The 22,203-nt window shown below is 50.1% G+C and overlaps 1 protein-coding gene across 3 annotated transcripts in view; it reads left to right on the top strand.

Annotated features, from left to right (window-relative positions):
• The window catches only part of xylt1 (xylosyltransferase I), a 52,943-nt gene extending 31,641 nt beyond the window's left edge, over nucleotides 1–21,302 (top strand). For 2 of the 3 annotated variants that reach the window (XM_035531760.2, XM_081710879.1), the window contains 8 exons: nucleotides 1–25; nucleotides 7,540–7,620; nucleotides 8,687–8,903; nucleotides 9,230–9,406; nucleotides 12,195–12,460; nucleotides 13,832–14,027; nucleotides 16,209–16,542; nucleotides 18,743–21,302. The exon at nucleotides 1–25 is cut by the window's left edge and continues 178 nt beyond it. In XM_035531760.2, coding sequence (XP_035387653.1) covers nucleotides 1–25; nucleotides 7,540–7,620; nucleotides 8,687–8,903; nucleotides 9,230–9,406; nucleotides 12,195–12,460; nucleotides 13,832–14,027; nucleotides 16,209–16,542; nucleotides 18,743–19,065 — 1,619 coding nt within the window. In that variant the 3' untranslated portion in view covers nucleotides 19,066–21,302. The remainder of the gene's footprint in view (nucleotides 26–7,539; nucleotides 7,621–8,686; nucleotides 8,904–9,229; nucleotides 9,407–12,194; nucleotides 12,461–13,831; nucleotides 14,028–16,208; nucleotides 16,543–18,742) is intronic. The other variant, XR_014122710.1, reaches the window with a different exon arrangement.
• Nucleotides 21,303–22,203: the final 901 nt, after the last annotated feature.

Genomic DNA, 22,203 nt, shown 5'->3' with positions numbered 1-22,203 from the left:
TGAGCGCCGCTGACTACCCCATCAGGTGAGGGCCGCGTGCGTGCGTGCGTGTGTGTGCGTGAGGGGAGTTTGTCAGCCTCGGCACAGACGGCGCTGTCCAGGGGGGCCTCTCTGCCCTCTGTGCTCAGGCCGTTTGGCCGTCTGCTTGGGTTTAGCCGGGCGTCGCCTTATCTGGCCTCGCTGATCACGCTTTGCCAATGGCACGGCGTCGTTTAGCCACAAGGCACCATGGGAGATCAGGTCCGTGTGGCGTCTTCGCTCAGTTTCGTAGGGATTATGGGTAACCGCATGAGGCGACGGCTGACAGCATTTGACTTTGTGTCAGCAGGTGCGATGCAGGGTAGAGCTGGGGAGGGGTCATACTCCAGAGCACCGTGGCCCCCAGCGTTGGGTCGCCGCCGGTTACGCGCGGGCCCCGATACAGGCACAAAAGTGTGACGGGGGAACCGGTTCCTACTAACAAAAAGGACAGCGCATTTGAGTACAAAACAATATTCGACAAGCCAGATTCATACACGCAAACCCTGAATAAAAATTGTGCCGATTCAAGACGTCTAAATCTGGAATAGTAGCTTAGAAGTAAAGATGTAAGGGCAAATAAATGAAAAGGCGAAGAGTAAAATTATGAGTGTGTGTGTGGGAAGCAAAGTGACTCCCACGCCGGCTAAGTTTCCCTTTGTGCTTTCGTTCTGCAGTTCGTTTTTCCTTTCTTATTTGCTTCTCTCGGCTTTGCCGTTCCTTCACAACTCTTCTTTTTTCTGACCATGAAAAAAGTAGAAGAGGGAAAAAAGGCAATTCCCAGTTTTGCCAGATGAAACGTGGTCCTAGTGCATGGGTCTGCCGAGCTGGCTCACCCACCCTGTGCGTGCGCGTGCGTGCGTGCGCGTGCGTGTAAAACTATGCAGATCTGTAATAGACACCAGGGTGAGGTGCAGTATCGCTCAGTCTTCCTCACGGATTAAAATCAGGCAGATACTCGTTTTTCTCGGCCTTTTCAAAACCTGGTGGAGGTGGTGCTGGGAGGGAGGAGCAGCGATCAATAGCAGCAGGTGATAAATTCCGAACTGTCCCATAGCGCCGTCCAAGGTTAATCCATGTGCTCCATCAGTCAGCACCACTAGAGAGGGAGCGAAGGCATGAGGGAGAAAGGAATGGCGAGCTTCAGCCTAAAGCTTCTTAAACTGGAACATTAAGGAGCTGAGAGCCTTTTTATCCGGCCTGCTGACTGGAGCTCGGGGGCCATTTGGAAGCAGCCCCTTATTTCCAAATTTCCCAATTTGGGGGTGCGGGCTGACTTCTTATATTCCTCACAGCACTGTTCAAAATGTGTGAATGTATGAGCCCATTAAGGTGAGTTCCTCTGTGTGTGTGTGTGGTGGGGGCAGCCCTCTGTTTAAGGTGTTGGGGGTCAAACGTGGGCCAGCAGAAAGCTGTGGTGTTTGTCATGTTTGCACAAGAGCAGCCTGTGAGCGACGGTGTAACGAGAGGACCCAGGCGTCTGATTGCGCTCTTTTATCCTCCTTAAACGAGGGGCGTCTAGCCATTATGGCTTCTGCACTCTGTCTCCCTCTCTCTCTCTCTCTCTCTCTCTCTCTCTCTCTCCCTGTCTCCCCCACTCACCCCATCAATGTGTGCGAGCTGGGGCCAGTCCCGTGGCCGTTGGCTTGCTGTGGTGACACAGTGCCTCGAGCAGCCTGATGAGCCATTGGCTGTGGTGTGAAGAGACAGGCTTCATTAAAGAGCTGGGAGGGAGAGAGGGGAGAGTCAGGGGTGACAGAGAGGGAGAGGAGGAGGGAGAGAGAGAAGGAGAGGGGGAGAGGAGGAGGGAGAGAGAGAAGGAGAGGGGGAGAGGAGGAGGGAGAGAGAGAAGGAGAGGGGGAGAGGAGGAGGGAGAGAGAGAAGGAGGGGGGGTTAGAGACTGAGGGTTTGTTGATGGGTTTGTGTGTATATGTGTGGAGATGACTGTGTTTGTGCGCTGGTGTGTATGTTTGTGTGTATATGTGTGGAGATGACTGTGTTTGTGCGCTGGTGTGTGTGTGTGTGTGTGTGTATATGTGTGGAGATGACTGTGTTTGTGCGCTGGTGTGTGTGTGTGTGTGTGTATATGTGTGGAGATGACTGTGTTTGTGCGCTGGTGTGTATGTTTATGTATATGTGTGGAGATGACTGTGTTTGTGCGTTGGTGTGTATGTGTGTGTATATGTGTGTGGAGATGACTGTGTTTGTGCGCTGGTGTGTATGTTTGTGTATATATGTGTGGAGATGACTGTGTTTGTGCGTTGGTGTGTATGTGTGTGTATATGTGTGGAGATGACTGTGTTTGTGCGCTGGTGTGTATGTTTATGTATATGTGTGGAGATGACTGTGTTTGTGCGTTGGTGTGTATGTGTGTGTATATGTGTGGAGATGACTGTGTTTGTGCGCTGGTGTGTATGTTTATGTATATGTGTGGAGATGACTGTGTGCGTTGGTTTGTATGTGTGTGTATATGTGTGGAGATGACTGTGTTTGTGCGCTGGTGTGTATGTGTGTGTATATATGTGTGGCGATGACTGTATTTGTGCGCTGGTGTGTATCAAGTTCAAGTTCGGTTTATTCGTCACATACATAGTCATACACAGTATAACGTGCAGTGAAACGGTGGAGAGTGCTCTGTCCAAACTGAGGAAGAGAAACAGGGGTGCATAGAGAAAAATGTATATATGCAAGATAAATATATATATTCTATGTATGTACAAAATATATTAACAATGTATGTACAATATATGTATATTATGATTATATACACAATGTACAATGTATATGGTTGGGTATATATGTACACAATCTACAGAATGTACAGTGCAGGTGTAATATGGTTGGGTATATATGTACACAATCTGCAGAATGTACAGATCCATTTTGTATAATAACATATCTACAGTTGTTGTGTAACAAGGTAATTGAGTATAAATCTATATATACAGGTGTACAGATATACAGTTATGTTACATGGTGGTGGTGGTCCCCACAGTTTATCAGTTTCCCTGATTCAGGGCCCGAATGGCCTGTGGGAAGAAGCTCCTCTTCAGCCTCTCTGTCTTGGTCTTCAGGGAGCGGAAGCGCCTCCCTGCCCTCAACAGAGAGAAGAGTCTATTGTTGGGATGGGTGGGGTCCTTCACAATTTTCCTGGCCTTGGTCTGGCACCGCTTGTAGTAGATGGTCTGCAGGTCAGGAAGTTCCGTGTGAGTGATGCGCTCTGCTGAACGCACTACCCTTTGGAGTGCTTGTCTGTCCTGCTTGGTGCTATTCCCAAACCAGACTGTGATGTTCCCCGTGAGGATGCTCTCGATAGTGCAGGTGTAGAAGTTCCGCAGTACTTTGGAGGGCAGTCTGAAGTCTCTTAGGCGTCTGAGGTGGTAAAGACGCTGACGAGCCTTCTTTGCCAGGGAGTTGGTATGGCGGGACCAGGACAGGTCCTGCGAGATGTGAACTCCAAGGTACCTGAAGCTATCTACTCTCTCCACCGTGGTTCCACTGATCCTCACAGGTTGGTAGTGCCGCTCCTGCTTCTTGCTGCAATCCACGATCAGCTCCTTTGTCTTACTGATGTTTAGGAGGAGATTATTTTCCTGGCACCAGTTTTCCAGGTGTTTAATCTCCTCCAGGTAGGCCCTCTCGTCGTTGTCCGAGATCAGACCCACGACAACGGTGTCGTCAGCAAACTTGACAATGATGTTGGAGCTGGAAGTGGCTGTGCAGTTGTAGGTGTACAGTGAGTAGAGCAGGGGGCTTAGGACACAACCCTGAGGAGCTCCAGTGCTGAGGGTGAGGGTGGATGAGGCACAGTTGCCCACCCGTACTGATTGTGGTCTGTCTGTTAGGAAGTTGGAGATCCAGTCGCACAGGGATGTATGCAGTCCTAGATCCTCCAACTTAGTAGTGAGTAGGGAGGGGATGATGGTGTTAAATGCTGAACTGTAGTCGACAAATAGCATTTTAACATAATTTCCCCTCCCTTCGTCCAGGTGAGTCAGTGTAGTGTGGAGCAGATGTGCAATTGCATCGTCAGTGGAGCGGTTGTGGCGGTATGCAAACTGCAGTGGGTCCATGGAGGCTGGCAGTGAAGATGTGATGAAGTCTCTGACTAGCTTTTCAAAGCACTTCATCACGACTGATGTGAGGGCGACAGGGCGGTAGTCATTGAGGTCGGAGGAGGGTCGAGGTTTCTTCGGGACGGGGACGATGGTGGACCGCTTGAAGCTGGACGGGACGATACCGAGCGTCAGGGAGAGATTGAAGATGCCGGTGAATACCGGGGCTAGCTGATCTGCGCAGGCTTTGAGGACCCTCCCGCAGATACCGTCTGGTCCCATCGCCTTCCTGGTATGTGTGTGTATATGTGTGGAGATGACTGTGTTTGTGCGTTGGTGTGTATGTGTGTGTATATGTGTGGAGATGACTGTGTTTGTGCGTTGGTGTGTATGTGTGTGTATATGTGTGGAGATGACTGTGTTTGTGCGCTGGTGTGTATATGTGTGTATATATGTGTGGCGATGACTGTGTTTGTGCGTTGGTGTGTATGTGTGTGTATATGTGTGGAGATGACTGTGTTTGTGCGCTGGTGTGTATATGTGTGGAGATGACTGTGTTTGTGCGCTGGTGTGTATGTGTGTGTATATGTGTGGAGATGACTGTGTTTGTATGTTGGTGTGCTGGGGTATATATTAAATCTATAGTGATGAGCAGGTTATGGGGTGGCTAATGCACTACATATCAGCAGAAGGGCTCTGGTCGGAACTTGTACAATTGCCCTCATTATATAAACACATCTAATCGAATGGCCAGAGATTTGTGTTTTAGAAAATCACAAGAAATTGATAACCATATTCAAATCCTGGCACAATAACAAAAATTAGAATTTCTTATTGGCGAGGGGCAAACAATATTTATGTCCAGAAAATATGGAGCAACATGTCATGAGTAACTCACTGAACCCCACTGCAATGACCTGTCATTGTAATGAAATACAGTAATGACCTGCCTTACTGTATGCGCGCGCGTGTGTGTGTATGTGAGAGAGAGAGAGAGAGAGAGAGAGAGAGAGAGAGAGAGGAAGATTTACCCCTGACATATATAAAAACAAAAATATAACTTGTTTATCCACTTATTATAGTTATTGTTTATTTTACTCAAACAAACTGAACTGATAATAAATGTTTGCTGAGTGCATGTGTCTTTGTGAAGCTCCCCTGTGCATGAGCGTATGTGAGTGACCCAGTGCCCACCATCACAGTCATTCCCCCCACCCTCCCGCTTTTCCAAGTAATATAATTCTGTGTCTGCAATGGCCTCTCCGAAGCCCCACAGATGGTGCGCTGACTGAATGAGGAGTGAGGACTGAGGAGTAGGGAGTGAGGAGTGGGGAGTAGGGAGTGGGGAGTGAGGAGTAGGGAGTGAGGAGTAGGGAGTGGGGAGTGAGGACTGAGGAGTAGGGAGTGAGGAGTGGGGAGTAGGGAGTGGGGAGTGAGGAGTAGGGATTGGGGAATAGGGAGTAGGGAGTGAGGAGTGGGGAGTGAGGAGTAGGGAGTGAGGAGTCGGGAGTGGGGAGTGAGGAGTAGGGAGTGGGGAATAGGGAGTAGGGAGTGAAGAGTGGGGAATAGGGAGTAGGGAGTAGGGAGTGAGGAGTAGGGAGTGAGGAGTGGGGAGTGTTGAGTGGGGAATAGGGAGTCGGGAGTGAGGAGTGAGGAGTGTCACTGGTCCCCAGGGGGTTTTGTCCCTCAGTGGTGTGCCGTTATCAGCCCCAATATTGTCTGTGCAGATTCGGCTCCTTTTTTCGGGCCCTCGTCGAATTCAGCACTGCCGCTGTGGTGCCCTATTCAGGAGAGAGAAGAAATAAAGTCTGCTCTCTCTCTCTCCCTCCCCTGCATGCTCTCTCTCTCTTTTCACGCATCCTCCCTTCTTTTTATTTTCCTTCTTCTGTCTGACCCCCAATCCCTCATTCTTCTCTCTTCCCTACCCCCTTCTCCCTCCCTCTTTCACTTTGTCCTCTCTCTCTCTCTCTCTCGCTCTCTCGCTCTCTCTCCCTCTTTGCTGCTCATTATTCTCTTGGAATGTGATGGCACTGCATGTCAGTTAGCTCCCTCCTTCCGCTCACACACACACACACACACACACACACACACACTAATACAGCAGGCCTGCAGTCATTCTCATTGCTGATGCCGCTCAGGCCTCTGCCCGCTGATATTCCATACAGCAGGGCTGCAGTCTCAGCCAGGCTCGCTAGGTCAGAACTACTGTTTGTGTTTGTGTGTGTGCATGTGCGTGCATGTGAGTGTTTTGTGTGTGTGTGTGTGTGTGTGTGTGTGTGTGTGTGTGCGCGTGTCCGTGTGTGTGCGTGAGTGTTTAACTGATGCAACCGGACATGGTGAGTCAGAGGTACTTTGGTGTGTTTACGTGTATGTGCTTCTGTGTGTGAAAGCAGGCAGATAGTGTGGGTCAGAAGTGCTTTGTGTGTGTGTGTGTGTGTGTGCATAAGGGAGTAAAAGACAGTGAGTTGTATGACGCTTTTATAGCCCGAATAAGTGTAATTTGGTTTTATGCCAACTTGTGGTGGTTCTAGGTCCAATAATATATGCTTGAAACTCCAGCAGACAAAATGTGTGTGTGTGTGTGTGAGACAGAGAGTGGGTGTATGATTGATGTTTGCAGCCACAGGTATGGAGGAGACAGGAAGATGGTGCCTGCATAAAAGAGGTCTTAATATAGACCTGAACATTTCACACCTGACCGCGATGGCATGACAGACGCTTGTTCATTTTTTTGGTTTTTGCAGCATACAAACTCCCGGATCTGCTCAACATCACATAATGAGGTGTTGGGAATCAGAGGATACACAGCCCTGTTCTCCACCCTAAGAATGTGTTACGTTAGTGTTGCATACTGCTGCTGTTTCAAATGACATAATAATAACTAGCCGTGTCCAATATGCATTAAATGAAATGGTCAGCAATGAAATGTAATTGTGTGGTGGGTTCTCCTCCTGCATCCCCAGGGTGATGTTTGCAGGTTCTGTGTGTGTGTGAGAAAGAGAGAGAGAACAGTATAATGAGAGTGGAGCTAACATGAACAGTCAGTGGCTGTCATGCAGTGGTGAAGCAGGCTTGACAGCAGGGCCTGTATCTGGTTCACTGCAGCTGTGTGTGTGTGTGTGTGTGTGTGTGTGTGTGTGTGTGTGTGTGTGTGTGTGTGTTAGAGATCTCCCAGAATCCCCCATGCCCTGCACTCATTTATACAACCCCTCATTAGCCTGATTGATCCTCTCTCTCTTCTGTCTCTCTCTCACTGTCTCTCTCTCTCTCTCACCTCGTTTGGCATGATGGATGTTAGAAATGACGTTATTTGCCACAGAATATAACGCACCTGCAAATGAAAGTTACCAAGCAAGCTGTTTAACCCCTACAAAGAGAAGAAGGGTTTTCTCACAGCCCCTCCCCTCCTGTGGGTTCTTCTCCCTCTTGCTTCCTTTCTTTCTTCTGCTCAACACCACCCTCCCAGGACCAACGATCAGCTGGTGGCCTTCCTGTCCAAGTACCGCAACATGAACTTCATCAAGTCCCACGGCCGGGACAATGCCCGGTGAGTATGCTGGATGCTCCTCGTCTTGGTGTAGCAGAACCGCCCTCCGTGGCCACTCGCCTCGCCCCATATTCCGCAATTCTGATTGGCCAAATGTCCTCATGGGGTAAGATTTGCCTCCAGGTGACAATTCGGTATGTGATACTTCCGAGTGAGAGCCGAGGTTTAAGATTACCCTCATCTCCCTAACACCCCCCTAAACTCCTCCACCTCCCCTAGCAGAGCTCCTCCACGCCACCTGAACCGCCCCCCCCCCCCCCCTCGCCGACTCCTCTAACCCACCTGAACTCCCCCTTATCAATTTTCCACATTAATGATAAAGTAGAACTCAAGGCGGGTGGGTGTTGTGGCAGGTCCGTGATCACTCACGCCGAACGCTTTCACACAGGGGCAGAAGCCCTATGGGTCACTAACTGTCACTTTAGAAGGCCTGCTGGACTTCGCGTGACCTATGGGTCTGTGGAACTTCAGTGAGAGGTGAAGGAGGCTCCCCCGAGCTCTGTTTAACAGCTTCTCTATCCCTTTCCTCCCTCTGTCTACATGCCTGGCGTGTCGGCAGCACACGAGGGCCCCATCCCTGGTGCTGGGAGCTCTTCAGCCTGAAGTGCCCGAACGCTGCAGTGGAGCTTAGCACCAGCCTGCCAGCATGACCCTTTCAGAGCGACGCACCCGGCTGCGAGGGTCGCCCGCTATGGCGGGCGCCCGGTTTCGAATCCTGACGAGCTCCCAGCCGTCCATGGCCTTCCTGGGAGGGAATGACGGCTCAGTTTTCTACCGGTCGATCAGAGCAACACTAGCCCTAGTTAGCATCACACATACATAATTTAATCAGTTAGCGCACTCCTCAAAGAGTGTACCTAGCTGTTCCAAACTGCTTTTGGTTTCAAAAAAAGAAACAAACAAAACGACCCACCCACCCAGACTGGTAGTTGTCACAAGCTAGCATGGCAGTTGGGAATCAGCTACTCCTGCGTTGGGGAGACGGTGGGGAGGGAGGGGTCACAGCACCATCCGGTGAAAGGGTAGGGTTTTTTTTTTTAAGTGTTCCATCGACTGCCCTGCACAGGTTCATCAGAAAGCAGGGCCTGGACCGGCTGTTCTTCGAGTGTGACACGCACATGTGGCGCCTAGGCGACAGGAAAATCCCGGAGGGCGTGGCCGTGGACGGCGGCTCCGATTGGTTCCTGCTGAGCCGAGCCTTCGTGGACTACGTGGTGAACTCACGTGACGACCTGGTGACCAGCATGAAGCGCTTCTATGCCTACACGCTCCTGCCGGCCGAGGTGAGTGAGAGCGAAACAACGCAGTAGGAAACCGCTGTCCCGGTCTCCCAGCTGCGTGTTTGTGAGACCAACATGGACGAATTAGAGAGAAGGGTGCGATTCCTTATCCTGCCTTAGGTTGGATTCCAGCTTGAGAAGGGCGTACCACTCTTGCTTTTTTTAAAGCCTGATGATACAGACATTTAACAGAACAGACCTCCAGATAGGGCCTCCCTGTAAGACATCCATCTTCATTTTATCAAGTGTCATTACCTCTCTCTCTCTCTCTCTCTCTCTCTCTCTCTCTCTCTCTCCCCCTCTCCCTCTCTCCCCCTCCCCCTCTGCAGTCTTTCTTCCACACTGTGTTGGAGAACAGCCCTCACTGCGAGACCATGGTGGACAACAACCTGCGTATCACCAACTGGAACCGGAAGCTGGGCTGCAAGTGCCAGTACAAGCACATCGTGGACTGGTGCGGCTGCTCGCCCAACGACTTCAAGCCCTCTGACCTGCCACGCTTCCAGGTAAGGCCCCTCGCTTTTGACGCCAAAACTCCACCCACAGCGAAAGCCAAATACAAACGGCCGGCGGAGCAACCCGGGCGGGGGGTGTATGTTTGGGGGGGTCTGCTAACCTCCCCTGGTGCTTTTATTTTTGTAGCGTTAATCCCCCGAGCATCCAGCCATTGTGGACCGGCTCGGCGTTTAAGCACGCACAATTTGCCCTTTCATTCGCCTCTAACCGACAGCTAATAGCATGAACCGGGTTCTCAGGCCCGGGCCCGCCCCACCTCCGATTAGAATGTTAACGCGGCTCTGGCCGCACCCCCGTCCCTAATTAACAGCGAGAGATCAATCGCGAAGGTGGTAGCAGCACCACAGGGACGGGATCGCGGAGTCGCACCAGCAGTGGACAGGGGACTCCTCCCCTCCTGCTCCGCGGTCACCGCCCCTCCCCCCCAGGGACGAACCCATGGGAGAGTGAGCGAAGAAGAGAGAAGAAGGCCAGTGCTCTTCGTCGGAGGAGCTGGGGTGAGAGGCACGTGGCGGACCCGGTCATTAACCCCTGGGGCCCTGCCCTGCTCTGGCAACAGCTTGCATTTCCACCCACCACCACCTCAGAATAGAACGGCGAGACTCAGCTTTCTTTCTTTTCTCGTATACTTCGTTTCCTCGCTCTCCCTCACTCTCAGGCGTTCACCCCCCCCCCCCCTTACTCACTCCTCACCATCTACCACTCTGTCTTTTATCAACCTTCCTCTTTTGCGGTGCCTCAGGCTGTCTCTTTCATAGCTCAGCTGGGCACTCTCCTGTACGCCCCTCACCAGTCATTTCCCACATAAACCTCCTGCCGCGTCCCCGTGTGCCAGCCCATGACGTCATCAGCAGGGGCCACGAGCCGGACCCTCCCCTCTGACTGCCAGCCTGTGAGGATCAGGTCCCCTAGCCCAGCGCGAGGAGTGATGGGTCCAAAATGAGCTCTGCTGTGCTCAGTGATTAAAGTCAAAAAGCACATCAGGCCGAAAGCAAATGACATGCTGAGGTATTTGGGCTGGCGCCTCTAACCGTAGTGGTAATTAGAGTTTCCTTTTCTGAACGTGTGTGTGTGTGTGTGTGTGTGTGTGTGTGTGTGTGTTTGTGTTAGCCCATCAGCGAAGGATGAGTTGCTTTTAAGAAGAAATGAGCAAAACCCAGCACTTGAAAATAACTACCACATTGTAAGCCTTTCTAAATGCAACTCAACATCACTCCCCAGAGGCTCAAATTGACTATCAGTATCAAAGAGGTGCGTCCAAAAGGGCCTCCGTGATGACCCGCCATGGTTAACCATTTCTGGATGAGAGAGACGTGGGGGGAGGGGGGGAGATTTTCACATGCCACTAGGAGCACAAGCATGGGTATTGAGTGATTACTCCAAGATCGCCATGGCTGTCTGTCTCAGGCCCTGAACACTAGAGCAGCCTCACACCGCTCACAGAGCAGCCTCACACTGCTCTCGGCCCTGAACACTAGAGCAGCCTCACACCGCTCACAGAGCAGCCACACACCAATCACAGAGCAGCCTCACACTGCTCTCGGCCCTGAACACCAGAGCAGCCTCACACCGATCACAGTGCAGCCTCACACCGATCACAGTGCAGCCTCACACCATTCACAGAGCAGCCTCACACCATTCACAGAGCAGCCTCACCCCACTAACAGAGCAGCCACACACCAATCACAGAGCAGCCTCACACTGCTCTCGGCCCTGAACACCAGAGCAGCCTCACACTGCTCACAGAGCAGCCACACACCACTAACAGAGCAGCCACACACCACTCACACAGCAGCCTCACACCGCTCACAGAGCAGCCTCACACCGCTCACAGAGCAGCCTCACACCATTCACAGAGCAGCCTCACACCACTAACAGAGCAGCCACACACCACTCACACAGCAGCCTCACACCACTAACAGAGCAGCCACACACCGCTCACAGAGCAGCCTCACACCGCTCACAGAGCAGCCTCACACAGTTCACAGAGCAGCCTCACACCGCTCACAGAGCAGCCTTGACATTATCACCTCCTTTCTCTCTTTTGTTGGTGCTCCACCCACCCCCACCACCAGCTCTTTTGGTGCTTTTGAGGGTGGAGGGGTGGGAGGTGGGTGGGGGCCTAATCTCAAATGTTTGATGTAAAATCTCCATTGTTGTCACTTCTCCATCTCTCCAGACATGTTCTCTTAAATAAATAAAAATGGCTGTTTGGTGGACTGCTGTCGCTTCAGAAACGATTTGGAGTGTGGAGTTGTTTTTTATTTTTTTCATGTCCTAGCTTCCTCACCAACATCCTCTTCCTCCTCCTCCTCCTCCTCCTCCTCCTCCGTTCCATGTTAGCAGTCAGAGTGTGCGGCTAGCCGAGGTGGATGCGTGCTAGCCGAGATGAGCAGAAGGCGACCTGTGCGTTCTGCCAGAGATAGCTCCGCTTTGATTGTTATTTTTCCATCAATTACGTCTCCTGAGAATGAGGCTCTGTCTCTGGCTTTGCTGTACAGGTTTGTTCTCTCGCTTGCTGTCTCTCTCTCTCTCTCTCTGATTTCGTTCCTGTGCATCTCTTCTCTTTTCATTTTCCACTTGCTATTTCTTCCTTTATGTCTGTCTGTCTCTCTCTCTTCTCTGTTTTGCACTCTCTCTCTCTCTTACACACTCTCTCCATCTCCCTCACTCTTCCTCACCCCCCCCTTCCTGTTCCTCCCCACAGTGCAACACCCATCTTCTGGCACCTCCCTTCACCCTCCTCCTCTCCCTCTCCCCCTCTCGTCTCCCCTGCAGCAGACGGCCAGGCCCACGTTCTTCGCGCGCAAGTTCGAGGCCAGTGTCAACCAGGAGATCCTCAACCAGCTGGACGCGTTCCTGTTCGGTGCGCCTCCGCCCTCCACGCCGGGCCTGGCGGCCTACTGGGAGAGCGCCTTCGACGAAGCCGATGGCGTACGCAGCCTAAGCGACGCCCAGCTCACCCACTACCACGCCTTCGCCCGCCTCGGCCTGGCGCACGCTGCCAGCTCCCTGCAGGGCGACCCCGCCGACACTCGCTGCAGGTGAGTGGCGCCCCGGTGCCGGACCTCGATGGCCCGCGTGCCGCCTTGGTTGGAGCCCTGCCACGGTGATCAGTTGCCACTGTGGCAAAGAAACACAAGCAGGTCAAACAGAGCAGCGCACCTCTCCGTGAGATTTCACGGGCAAAAGCTGAATGTGGAAAACATTCTGGCTTGTTTGTTTGTTTGTTTGTGGTCAAAGCGAGGCCTTCAGCACGACTAGCCTGCTAGCAGGCCAGGGGCAAACCGTTTTGAAGTAACAGCAAAGTAATTAGCAGGATTAAGTGACTGTATGCTAACTGCAGCTGCTTCGGCTGCACGGCTCGGTCTTTGTTACGCGCCGAAACCAACCGCAGTGCTAGAAGGAGAACAGGCGTCACACGTCAGTAACTCGCACCAGCAGAACCAGCCAGTCTGCCAAACTAACAGAGTACTTGTTGCCACGAGAACCGGAGAAGCTCCCAGGTGAATCTGGAGGAGCTCGTACGGGACACCGCACCCCGCTGCTTTTGGGATCGGGGCCGACGTGCGCAAAGCCCTGCTGAACAAAGACTGGGTCAGTTGTGTGGGAGGAAGACACCCCACCCTCCCACCCCACACACACACACCTCCTGGCAGAGGGCAGGGGGCGGGGGAGGTCACAAGGAACTGCTTGTTGTCGGTTAGAGGGGGTGTGTGGAGGAGGAGCGAGGGGCGGTGTGAGACAGAGTAAGCGCTCTGTTTTTGGAAGCGCCCCATGACATCAGCAGCGAGAAAGGGGGAGGCGGGGCCATGTGAATAGAGCCTCTGTTGATGTTTGCGAGCTGGCCGTCACCCCGAGAGCCGCCCTCCAGTAAATATTTGCTGTTCAGCTTTTTTGGAGGGTGGGTGGGGGTTGGGTGGTGACAGTAGTGGACCTCCGCTATCTCCTGCGGGAATATTGATGAGGGCAGTGCAGAGCCCCAACCTGTGAGCTACTCCAGGATCTCCTCCACCCATGTGTCTGCTTGTCACACAAGCCAGCAATGAACGCATAAAACTGTCCAGCAGTACCCACAGAACTGTTATGTAGTGTTATGTAGTGTTGTATAGTGTGTGTAGTAAACTGTTATGTAGTGTTATATAGTGTTATGTAGTATTGTGTAGTGTGTATATTAAACTGTTATGTACTGCTATGTAGTGTATGTAGTGTGTAGTAAACTGTTATGTACTGATATGTAGTGTTGTGTAGTGTGTGTAGTAGACTGTTATATATTGTTATGTAGTGTTGTGTATTGTGTTTATTAAATTCTTGCCTGGTCTGAAGTGTTGGAGTTGACTGTAGTAGGCCAGCGTGATGTGTCAGATATTGAGGCCAAGCCAATCACGTGTCTCTGTCTCTCTCTCTCTCTCTAGGTACTTTGCCATGGGGCATCCTGCGTCTGTCCATATCTACTTCTTGTCGGATGAGTTCCAGGGCTACCTGGTCAAGCACCATGCCACCAACCTGGCCACCAACAAGCTGGAGACCCTGGAGACCTGGCTCACACCCAAGAAGTTCTTCAAGTTCACCAACCCACCGAACAGCTTCACCCGTCTGCAGTTCACCGAGGTAAGCAAGTTTGCATCTTGCTCGGTGGTGCTGAGCCCTGTTTCCAAGCCGGGACACCGAGGCTCGCGTGTCTCTTGGGAGGATGGAACCTCATTCATGTCTTTGACCAAAACACGCGTGTCTTCACATGCGGTGCGTTTGAACAGGGGGCTGGTGGAGGTCCCCTTAATCCAGCAGCCAGTGAGCGTTTCCTCCGTGGCCTGGATTTGAACAGCATGTCAGATGTACACCCCCCCCGCCCGCCCCCACCGAGTACACAGAATGTGTCAGAATGAGATTCAGATCAGAACCAGTCGCATCGTCTTCCCGGTGACTCATACCCGTCACACTGAACAAGCACTGTCACACTGTCACACACATTCTCACAGCGGTGATGACGCTCTGGGTAGAAGCGCGGGCCAGCTCATTTCCACCCGCTTTCAGGACATTGAGAAATGGTTGTTGTAAACAGCACAGCTCAGTGAATTAAAACAAAACGGGGGGAAAAAGTTGGAGAACAATGCTGGTTTGTTCTTCCCCAGAGCAGTAAAAGGTTCTGGAGCGTATACGTGCACAAGCCCCCCCGTGCTGCACGCATTGCAAGGGAAATTGACCTCTGAATATTATTGGTAATCTCACTCCGCTGCACACTCTGCCTGACATACTCCGTTAAACAACCGATAATTCAGACCTTCTTCATCGATTCAGCTGTCAGCCTGCGCTGTACCGGTCGTCTTGCCCTTTGGCATAATCAGTGATTTGTCTGTCCGGTATTGGGGGACGGTAAAATAATGATTGCACGCTTCACTGCAGCAGGGTGTCGGGGGGTGTGCTTGCACCACCACACATGATGCATAAAACTTTTTTTTGTTATGGGATGCATGCACCTCCGACAGCTGCCCTGAGCACGAGAGCCCTGGCCGCCAACTCCGACGTTGCTCCACTTGCACCAGAGCTGCGAAACCCCTTGATCAGATCAGATGGCTGTGTTTACCGGAGGCGCCGAACCAGTATGGGAGACGGGGGGTGTTGTGGGGGTGGGGGCCGGGGGGTTGTCTTATGAAGGAGGTGCTGGCATTGGACGACTCAAGCCCATTTACCCACCACTGCCACAAATACACATGTAGTAGGAGTGGGAATCAAAAACTGGCACCGGTCTTCATGCCGGTTCGATGCAGTTTGATGCTCAGCTCGACTGGCCCTATCGTGGCCGGTCGGTGCGATGTGTTTAGGGCTCTTTGAGGCTCTGTGGGTTTTTTTCTTCCTTGGATCCTCTGTCTGTGTTTTTGTACACGACAGCTTCAGGACTGAGCCGAACAGAAGGACTCGGTCACGGTAGCTTCAGCACTTTCGCGTGATCATGCGTGTTGCATCTGTCCAGATCTGAGCGTCTAGGACCACTGAGCCAACACATTGCAGTATTACAGCTTTTTGTTGTTGTTTTCCCCACTGGTTTTAAGGGATATTTCACGTGGTTTGAAAAAAAAATAAGAACGGCCAGTCAGTATGATGGTGTGCTAAAAAAAAAAAAAAAGATGTTCATTGTTAAGCTCAAAGACTCAAAAAAAGGGAAGGAGACCCCTTCTCTGCAGTTTGTGTTTCCTTCTCTCACAAGCTGGACAGGAGAGCTACAGCAGGCTGAAGAATTATGCAGAGCACTGGGTTACCAAACCCAGGACTGAACCACCGACTAGCACTTTTAATCAAAAACCCAAACCATGGTGTTTTAGAACCCTGCCAACACCAAGTACAAGTGTTATGTTGCCAAACCAAATAACACAGTCATTAACACAGTCAAACTGTAGGAGGTTTTCAAAAAAAAAAAAAGTAGGGTGTCCCTCTGACAGGGCTGTAGGTTAATGCTCTCTTTAGACTAGTATACTAGCACAAGGCTTTCTTCCATGGAGTCAACTAAGCACTGCTGTAAGTCGCTCTGGACAAGAGCATCTGCTAAATGCCTTGAATGTAAATGTTTAAAACACATTTCAGAAGGGTTCATAACTGTGAGTATCACTCTGAAAATTAGTTACTTTTTGGGACAAGGTTACAGGGATGTGGAAATGCCTTACAGACAACACACAGCAGCCTGCCTTGTCTTGCAAATCGTTTTGGACCCTCTGAGCTATAGGGGACTTTTCATTCTGTCTCCTCTGTCTGGCTTTCATCTTCACAAGTCTCCTTGCTTTCTTGCCCTTGCATCAGATCGGGACAGACTGGGATGCCAAGGAGAGAATCTTTCGGAACTTCGGGAATCTTATGAGTCCGAGCGACGAGCCCGTGGGCATGCAGAAGTGGGGCAAGGGCCTCAACGTGACCGTGACGGTGGTGTGGATCGACCCCACCAACGTCATTGCTGCCACCTACGACATCCTGATCGACGCCGGGGCGGAGTTCACCCATTACCGGCCCCCGCTGAACCTGCCCCTGCGGCCCGGCATGTGGACGGTGCGCGTCCTGCACCACTGGAGTCCCGTCGCCGAGACGCGGTTCCTCATCACCCCCCTCACGCACCACAAACACCTGCCCATCCGCCAAGGTGAGCCACGCAGGCACACGCGCTGCACACACCCGCCTGTTCGCCAGCGTGAGGTCACAGGGGCTCACTCGTGCATTCACACACGTCCACCCCTCCAGCACAAAGCCTTACCCAAGGGAGAGAGAACGCGACTGAGATAACTGCACCGCCTAACACACGCGCAGGAAAACACACATTCGACACGAGTGTCTTTCCTCCTTTCCATAACAATCAGCATCATTTAAATATTCCGGTCACCACATGCAGATTTTATTTACGCTTTAATTTGCGATACCATGGTGACATTCACGCGAGAAGAGCGGTGACGTGTTCCTCAGATCCCCCCTGCTGAGCCGCGGGATCCGCCGCTGTGAGGTCACCCTCGCTTGGGCTCCCAGAGACCACGTTCGGAGCTTCGAGCCTGTCCTGCTCTGCCAGCTAAATATAGACTCTCACATGAGTGGCGTACAAAACCTCAGGTCACCTTACACAGGAATAAACCCGCGCCGGGACAAACCCGTTCTGGAAAAAAACATGCTGGAATTGTCCCACGCTACGACCCGAACTTTGCCGCCGTACCCTGGTGGCGGACCCCCCCGCGGGCTGCGGCGAGAACGAGGTCCGCGCTGCGGCCTTCTACGCTGCCGTCGACTTTCCTCGCAAATTTGCAAGCGATAAAATGAACGTCTGTGGAAAGACGTTTCAGCTCAGCAGATCAAACTGACCTTTAGTGATAAAATTGTGTTACGTGATGTCATTTCCTACAAAACAAATCGCTGACATGACAAATGAAGATGGTTTTGACATGTTTCCATCTAATTTCATGCATGTCACAAACTGTGACGCAAACATTTGGCTTTCTTAACTTTGCTGTGAGAACTGATAATGACAACAAGACAGGATGGACAGCCTCAGACAGGTGCTAAAACTGGCCAGCGCATAATTATGAGTCAGCTATAATTAGCACAAATATTAATATCCAGAGGAGAGTGGTGAAATGAAACTAACGGGGGAAAAGGGATAATAATAGCAGTGCGTTCATGTCAGGACCAGTATGTGTTGAGAAAAATTAAATAAGATTAAGATTAACTCAGAATCTTTTTTTTAATCATTGTTGTGTTTTGTATAAGACCTAACATGGGGAAAAGCCTGTCATTTATATGACGTGTTATTTTACCCGACCAAAACATTCAAATCTCAGGTATTGACAAATGTATCCGCTAAAGTTGAAAAGACATTTTCCATTACTTATATCAACAAACATTTTTAATCGCCAAAGCAATTTTTCATTTAAAAAAATCACCCGAATGGCAAGGCAGCTAGCGTGGGTGAGCATGGCTGGTAGACTCAGGCTGAATCACCATCATGGTGGGCGGTCGAGGTGGCGGTTAGAGCAGAGCCCACCCGTGTACCACGCCTCCACCACAGCGACCAATAAAAGGTCACGGGCTCCTCCCTCGGTAAAGTCACCTTGGATACGTCAGTCGGCGCACCCACCACCCTGAAATAGGGAAACCTCAACCGTATAGCCCGAAGATGACCGACGGATGGTAGAGAATAGTACTAGCTCTGCGTAGGTGTCCGAGTATCACCTCGGAGTCTCGGGGTGTGCAAGAAACTCACCGATTGGCCATCGCGATCGACCCGCCTCCCCTTGGCAAGCAGACGTGCCCATTCCAGACGTGTGCTGCGGCTTTCACCTCTGTGGAAAAAGGGCACCATGCCAGAACCATGAAGAATTTTAACACAGTGGGGAACTGATCAAATAGGCGTGAAATGATGAAGAGTACTTTTGTTACGCAAGTGGAGATCGGATTCTGGAAAGGTTTAAGAATTAGCAACGACCCAGACAAAACAAGCAACTGAACAGTATCTCATGAGTTTGTTAGTTCAGTAGCACACAGTGTTCTGGTGTGCTAGATTGTCTGCCCAATTTAGTCTCATCCACTTGTTCCTTAATAAATGTTTCCTTTTCCTGGCCAAGACGAGCAAGGCATTTTTTAAGAGTGATTACCTTTTAATTTGTCCATCACTCCTTGTGAGTTACCAAAATGGACTAGCCAGTCATTACTCAGAACTACACAGACCCTTAAATACCTGAAATAAGTCTTTTTATTTGATAAACTCAGGAATCTGAGAAGCTTTTCTCTTTGTGTCTTGGTCGTTAAGGAACCTTTTCTCCCATATTTATTTTAATTTTTCTGGTTTCCCCCTCACCCAGAGGACGCATTGAAACTGCACAATGGCCCGGCCAAGAACAGCTACATGGAGCAGAGCTTCCACGGCCTCAACCCCATCCTGAACATCCCCGTGCACCTGGGCCAGGTGGAGGCGGCCGAGCACAACGCCGGCCTGACGGGGGCACCGCTGGAGCGCTGGGTGGACGGCCTGGTGTCCGAGGTGTGGGCGGCGGCGGACGTGTGCTCAGCGACGCCCAGCGGCTGCCCAGTCATGCAGTCTTGCCGGGAAACGGCATGGAGCTCGCTCAGCCCCGACCCCAAGTCCCAGCTGGGTCCGCCCAGAGCCGACGGGCGGATCAGGTAGCGGGGCCCGGCCCCCTCCCACCCCCCCACCCCCATGCGCCGCCGTCACTGTGGCGACGTCATCATCAAATTTTGCCTTTTATCCTTTTCTCTGTCGTGGCTTGCGCGAGCCTGAGCTTCGCAGGGCGCAGACACCTACACTGAGAAGTTTTTGCAGATCTTTTGGAAGCGCTGCGTCTGGCTGTCTCCAGCTCTGGACATTCCACTTGTAGCCATGTGAGTGCGAGTCAAGCACTTCTCTATTTATTTAGGTTGGAGAACTGAAAATAACTGACTGTACGTTTGCTAAACTTGTTCAGACGAGAATGAGAATGCCTTTATGCAGGCTTCACTACAGGAAGCTAAAGTCATTGAGGTCATCACAAGCACAGAAACGTCCTAAACGTTGGTAGAGTGACCAAAATACATTTACAGTAAAATTGTCTATGGCAACAGAAAAATACACACACACACACACACACACATACACACACACACACACACACACACACACACACACATACACACATACACACATACACACATACACACATACACACATACACACACACACACACACACACACACACACACACACACACACACACACCCTCCATCCCCTGGTTTGACTCAGTGATTACAGCCTCCTGCTGGTCTCAGTAGGTATGGCACTTTGCCACAGCTACAGTACTACTTTGGCTCATCTATATGGCTGAATGTTGAGTTTATTGCCAAGTAGAGAGAACTGGGCCTCACTCCAAAATTTCCATAAGTGTAAGGGTTTAGAGCAGAGAGTGTGAGAGGTGGTTCTCAGACCAGCTGCATCAGGCCATCTCTCTCTCTCTCTCTCTCTCTCTCTGCCTGTACAACACGCTGTTGCCTACAGGCTGCCTGACTTGAAGTGGATGGTGTCAGCTGTGCTGACACAGAGGGAGGAAAAAAATTCTAAATTTAAGAAATAAATAAAAAAAAAAATTCCTTTTACATTTTTCCCCTGAAGCAGAGGAATTGCTGTGTAGGGTGAGGGTACTGCCTCGGCTATTTATTCACGTGTTGTATAACTGTAATAGATATTTCTTAGTCAATGACTAATGTCTATATGCTGTTTTTGCAGCTCAATCGATAACTTTTGTAAACAAGCCGCCTTTATTTACAAAGGCCACTGCCCCAACCTTATAACTAAATAATGATAAAAAAAAATAAAAATGTAAAAAAAAAAAGATGTGCTATTAGTTTTAGCAGTAAGTTGGGTTTATCACCCTCCCTGAGGTCCATCTGTACAGTTCATTAACTGGATAAGCCCACTGCAGACCTGACTGGACAAATGATCTTTTGCAACCTCAAATATACAAACGCTTCCCACTCTGCCCTTTTTAATTTTTATTATATTTTATTTCCTCGTGTGTCCCTGTTCGTTTCAGTACTGGCCATGTCATAAGCCTTCGTATGGTACTCTGCTTACTGTGTAAAGGATGATGTCATCAGAGGGACTGGCGGGGACCATCGGTTCCTGCCGTGGCTGTGCGAGCCCCTCCCAACAGGGGGCGTGGCTGCGTGAGGACTGATCGCCCGGGGTGGCCCATCTTCTTTGACTTGTCTTTTGGACTGGCCAGTGCGCATTTTTAGCAGAGAAAACTGCAAGCGTGCTGGACTTTAAGGTTTTTGTTGGACCAAGCTCTTTAAATTGACAGTATAGGACTCTCTCTCTCTCTCTCTCTCTCTCTCTCTCTCTCTCTCTCTCTCTCTCTCTCTCTCTCTCTCTCTCTCTCTCTCTCTCTCTCTCTATATATATATATATATATATATATATATATATATATATATATATATATATATATATATATATATATATATAAAACTGAGGAGTTTTGGAGGGTGTTCCTGAAGAGCTGAGCTCCTACAATATATCCTAACTCATGTCTAGCCATTACTTTGTATGCAACTAAGAATGTTCTCTGGTCCTCCTGAGACGCAGCGTCCTAGCTGTGCCGCTTACGAGGTAAAATGTCAGCGTGTCGTCACATGGTGCAAAGGGCAGCTGTGATCTGGCCTTTGTGCCGAAGTGGTGTTTTTTGTACTGTGTTGTCAGTGGGGTGGGTCACAGTGGAGCTGTCTCAGCACCGTCGGGCTTTGCGGGGGACATCCACTCTCTGTGCTAGTGATGTTACATCAGTATTGTGTACTTGTGAAGGTACAAAAATATTTCTTTTTATTCCCTTGCTTTGTAAAGAAAAATAATAATAATAAAAAAACAAGTCACATGCATTTCTAATTTAAGATGAATCTTTAAGACTAATCTTAAGACTTAAGAGAAAGGGAGAATTCATCCTTTGGATGCTGAATTTTAACTTTATATGAAGAATAAATAAGTATATTGTGTGTGTGGTAATACAGTATTCAGCTCTGTGTGCATCACTGTAACACTGCACACCGGTTTTGGGGGAGTCGTGTGGGTGATGGCAACCCTCTCATCTACCATCATTTACCTGTTTCTGATGATGAATTTTAAATGCTACTTTGATGGCCATTCACTTTACAGGTTATTTCACTCCAACATGTCTTATGTACCATAGCTATTTTGGTAGGAATGACAATGTAAAAAAAAGTATTTTGTAATGTTTTTAAAAGTATTGTAAATAACCTTAAGTTAAAAGAAGTGTTCAGTCGGCGTGTCGTTGTCGAAGTGAACAGTGATTAAAAGCTTGCGTGTCAGTGTGGAAGGTTAGTGAGCAAACTGTATTATTCCTATTTTTTTTTGTCCCTAATTATCATTTTGCCTTTCAGAGAATTTGATGGCGGATAGTTCTCTGTGCTGGAATGTTTTGTTGGGCAACAGTTGCACAGATATATTTAATCCCCGGCTCTCTCCGGCAGGAGAAGACCTGCGTGCCTTAGAATTTCTCCTGTCTAAGGAAAAAAAATCCCCAAACCTCCTGTCTGTCAACATCAAAATCCTTTATCTTTCAAGCCAAAAACAGAAAAGAACTAAAGTCATTCTCTGCTGTTGTAAATGCCTTCTGTAATACTACTTTATTGTCGCTATCCCTTTTTCCCCCAGACTCATTTTTGAATTAAAAGAAGGGGAAAAAAATCATTTGTCTTCTCATTTCTGTGCGCCAGATAACGCAGTTTGACTTAACCCAAAGCGATCAGATGGCGG

This window comes from Electrophorus electricus, chromosome 3 (genome assembly GCF_041902795.1).
Source record: "Electrophorus electricus isolate QZ-2024a chromosome 3, ASM4190279v1, whole genome shotgun sequence".
Taxonomy (NCBI): domain Eukaryota; kingdom Metazoa; phylum Chordata; class Actinopteri; order Gymnotiformes; family Gymnotidae; genus Electrophorus; species Electrophorus electricus.
The sequence above is the reverse complement of the archived record's forward strand: the minus strand, read 5'-3'. Positions and strand labels throughout refer to the sequence as shown.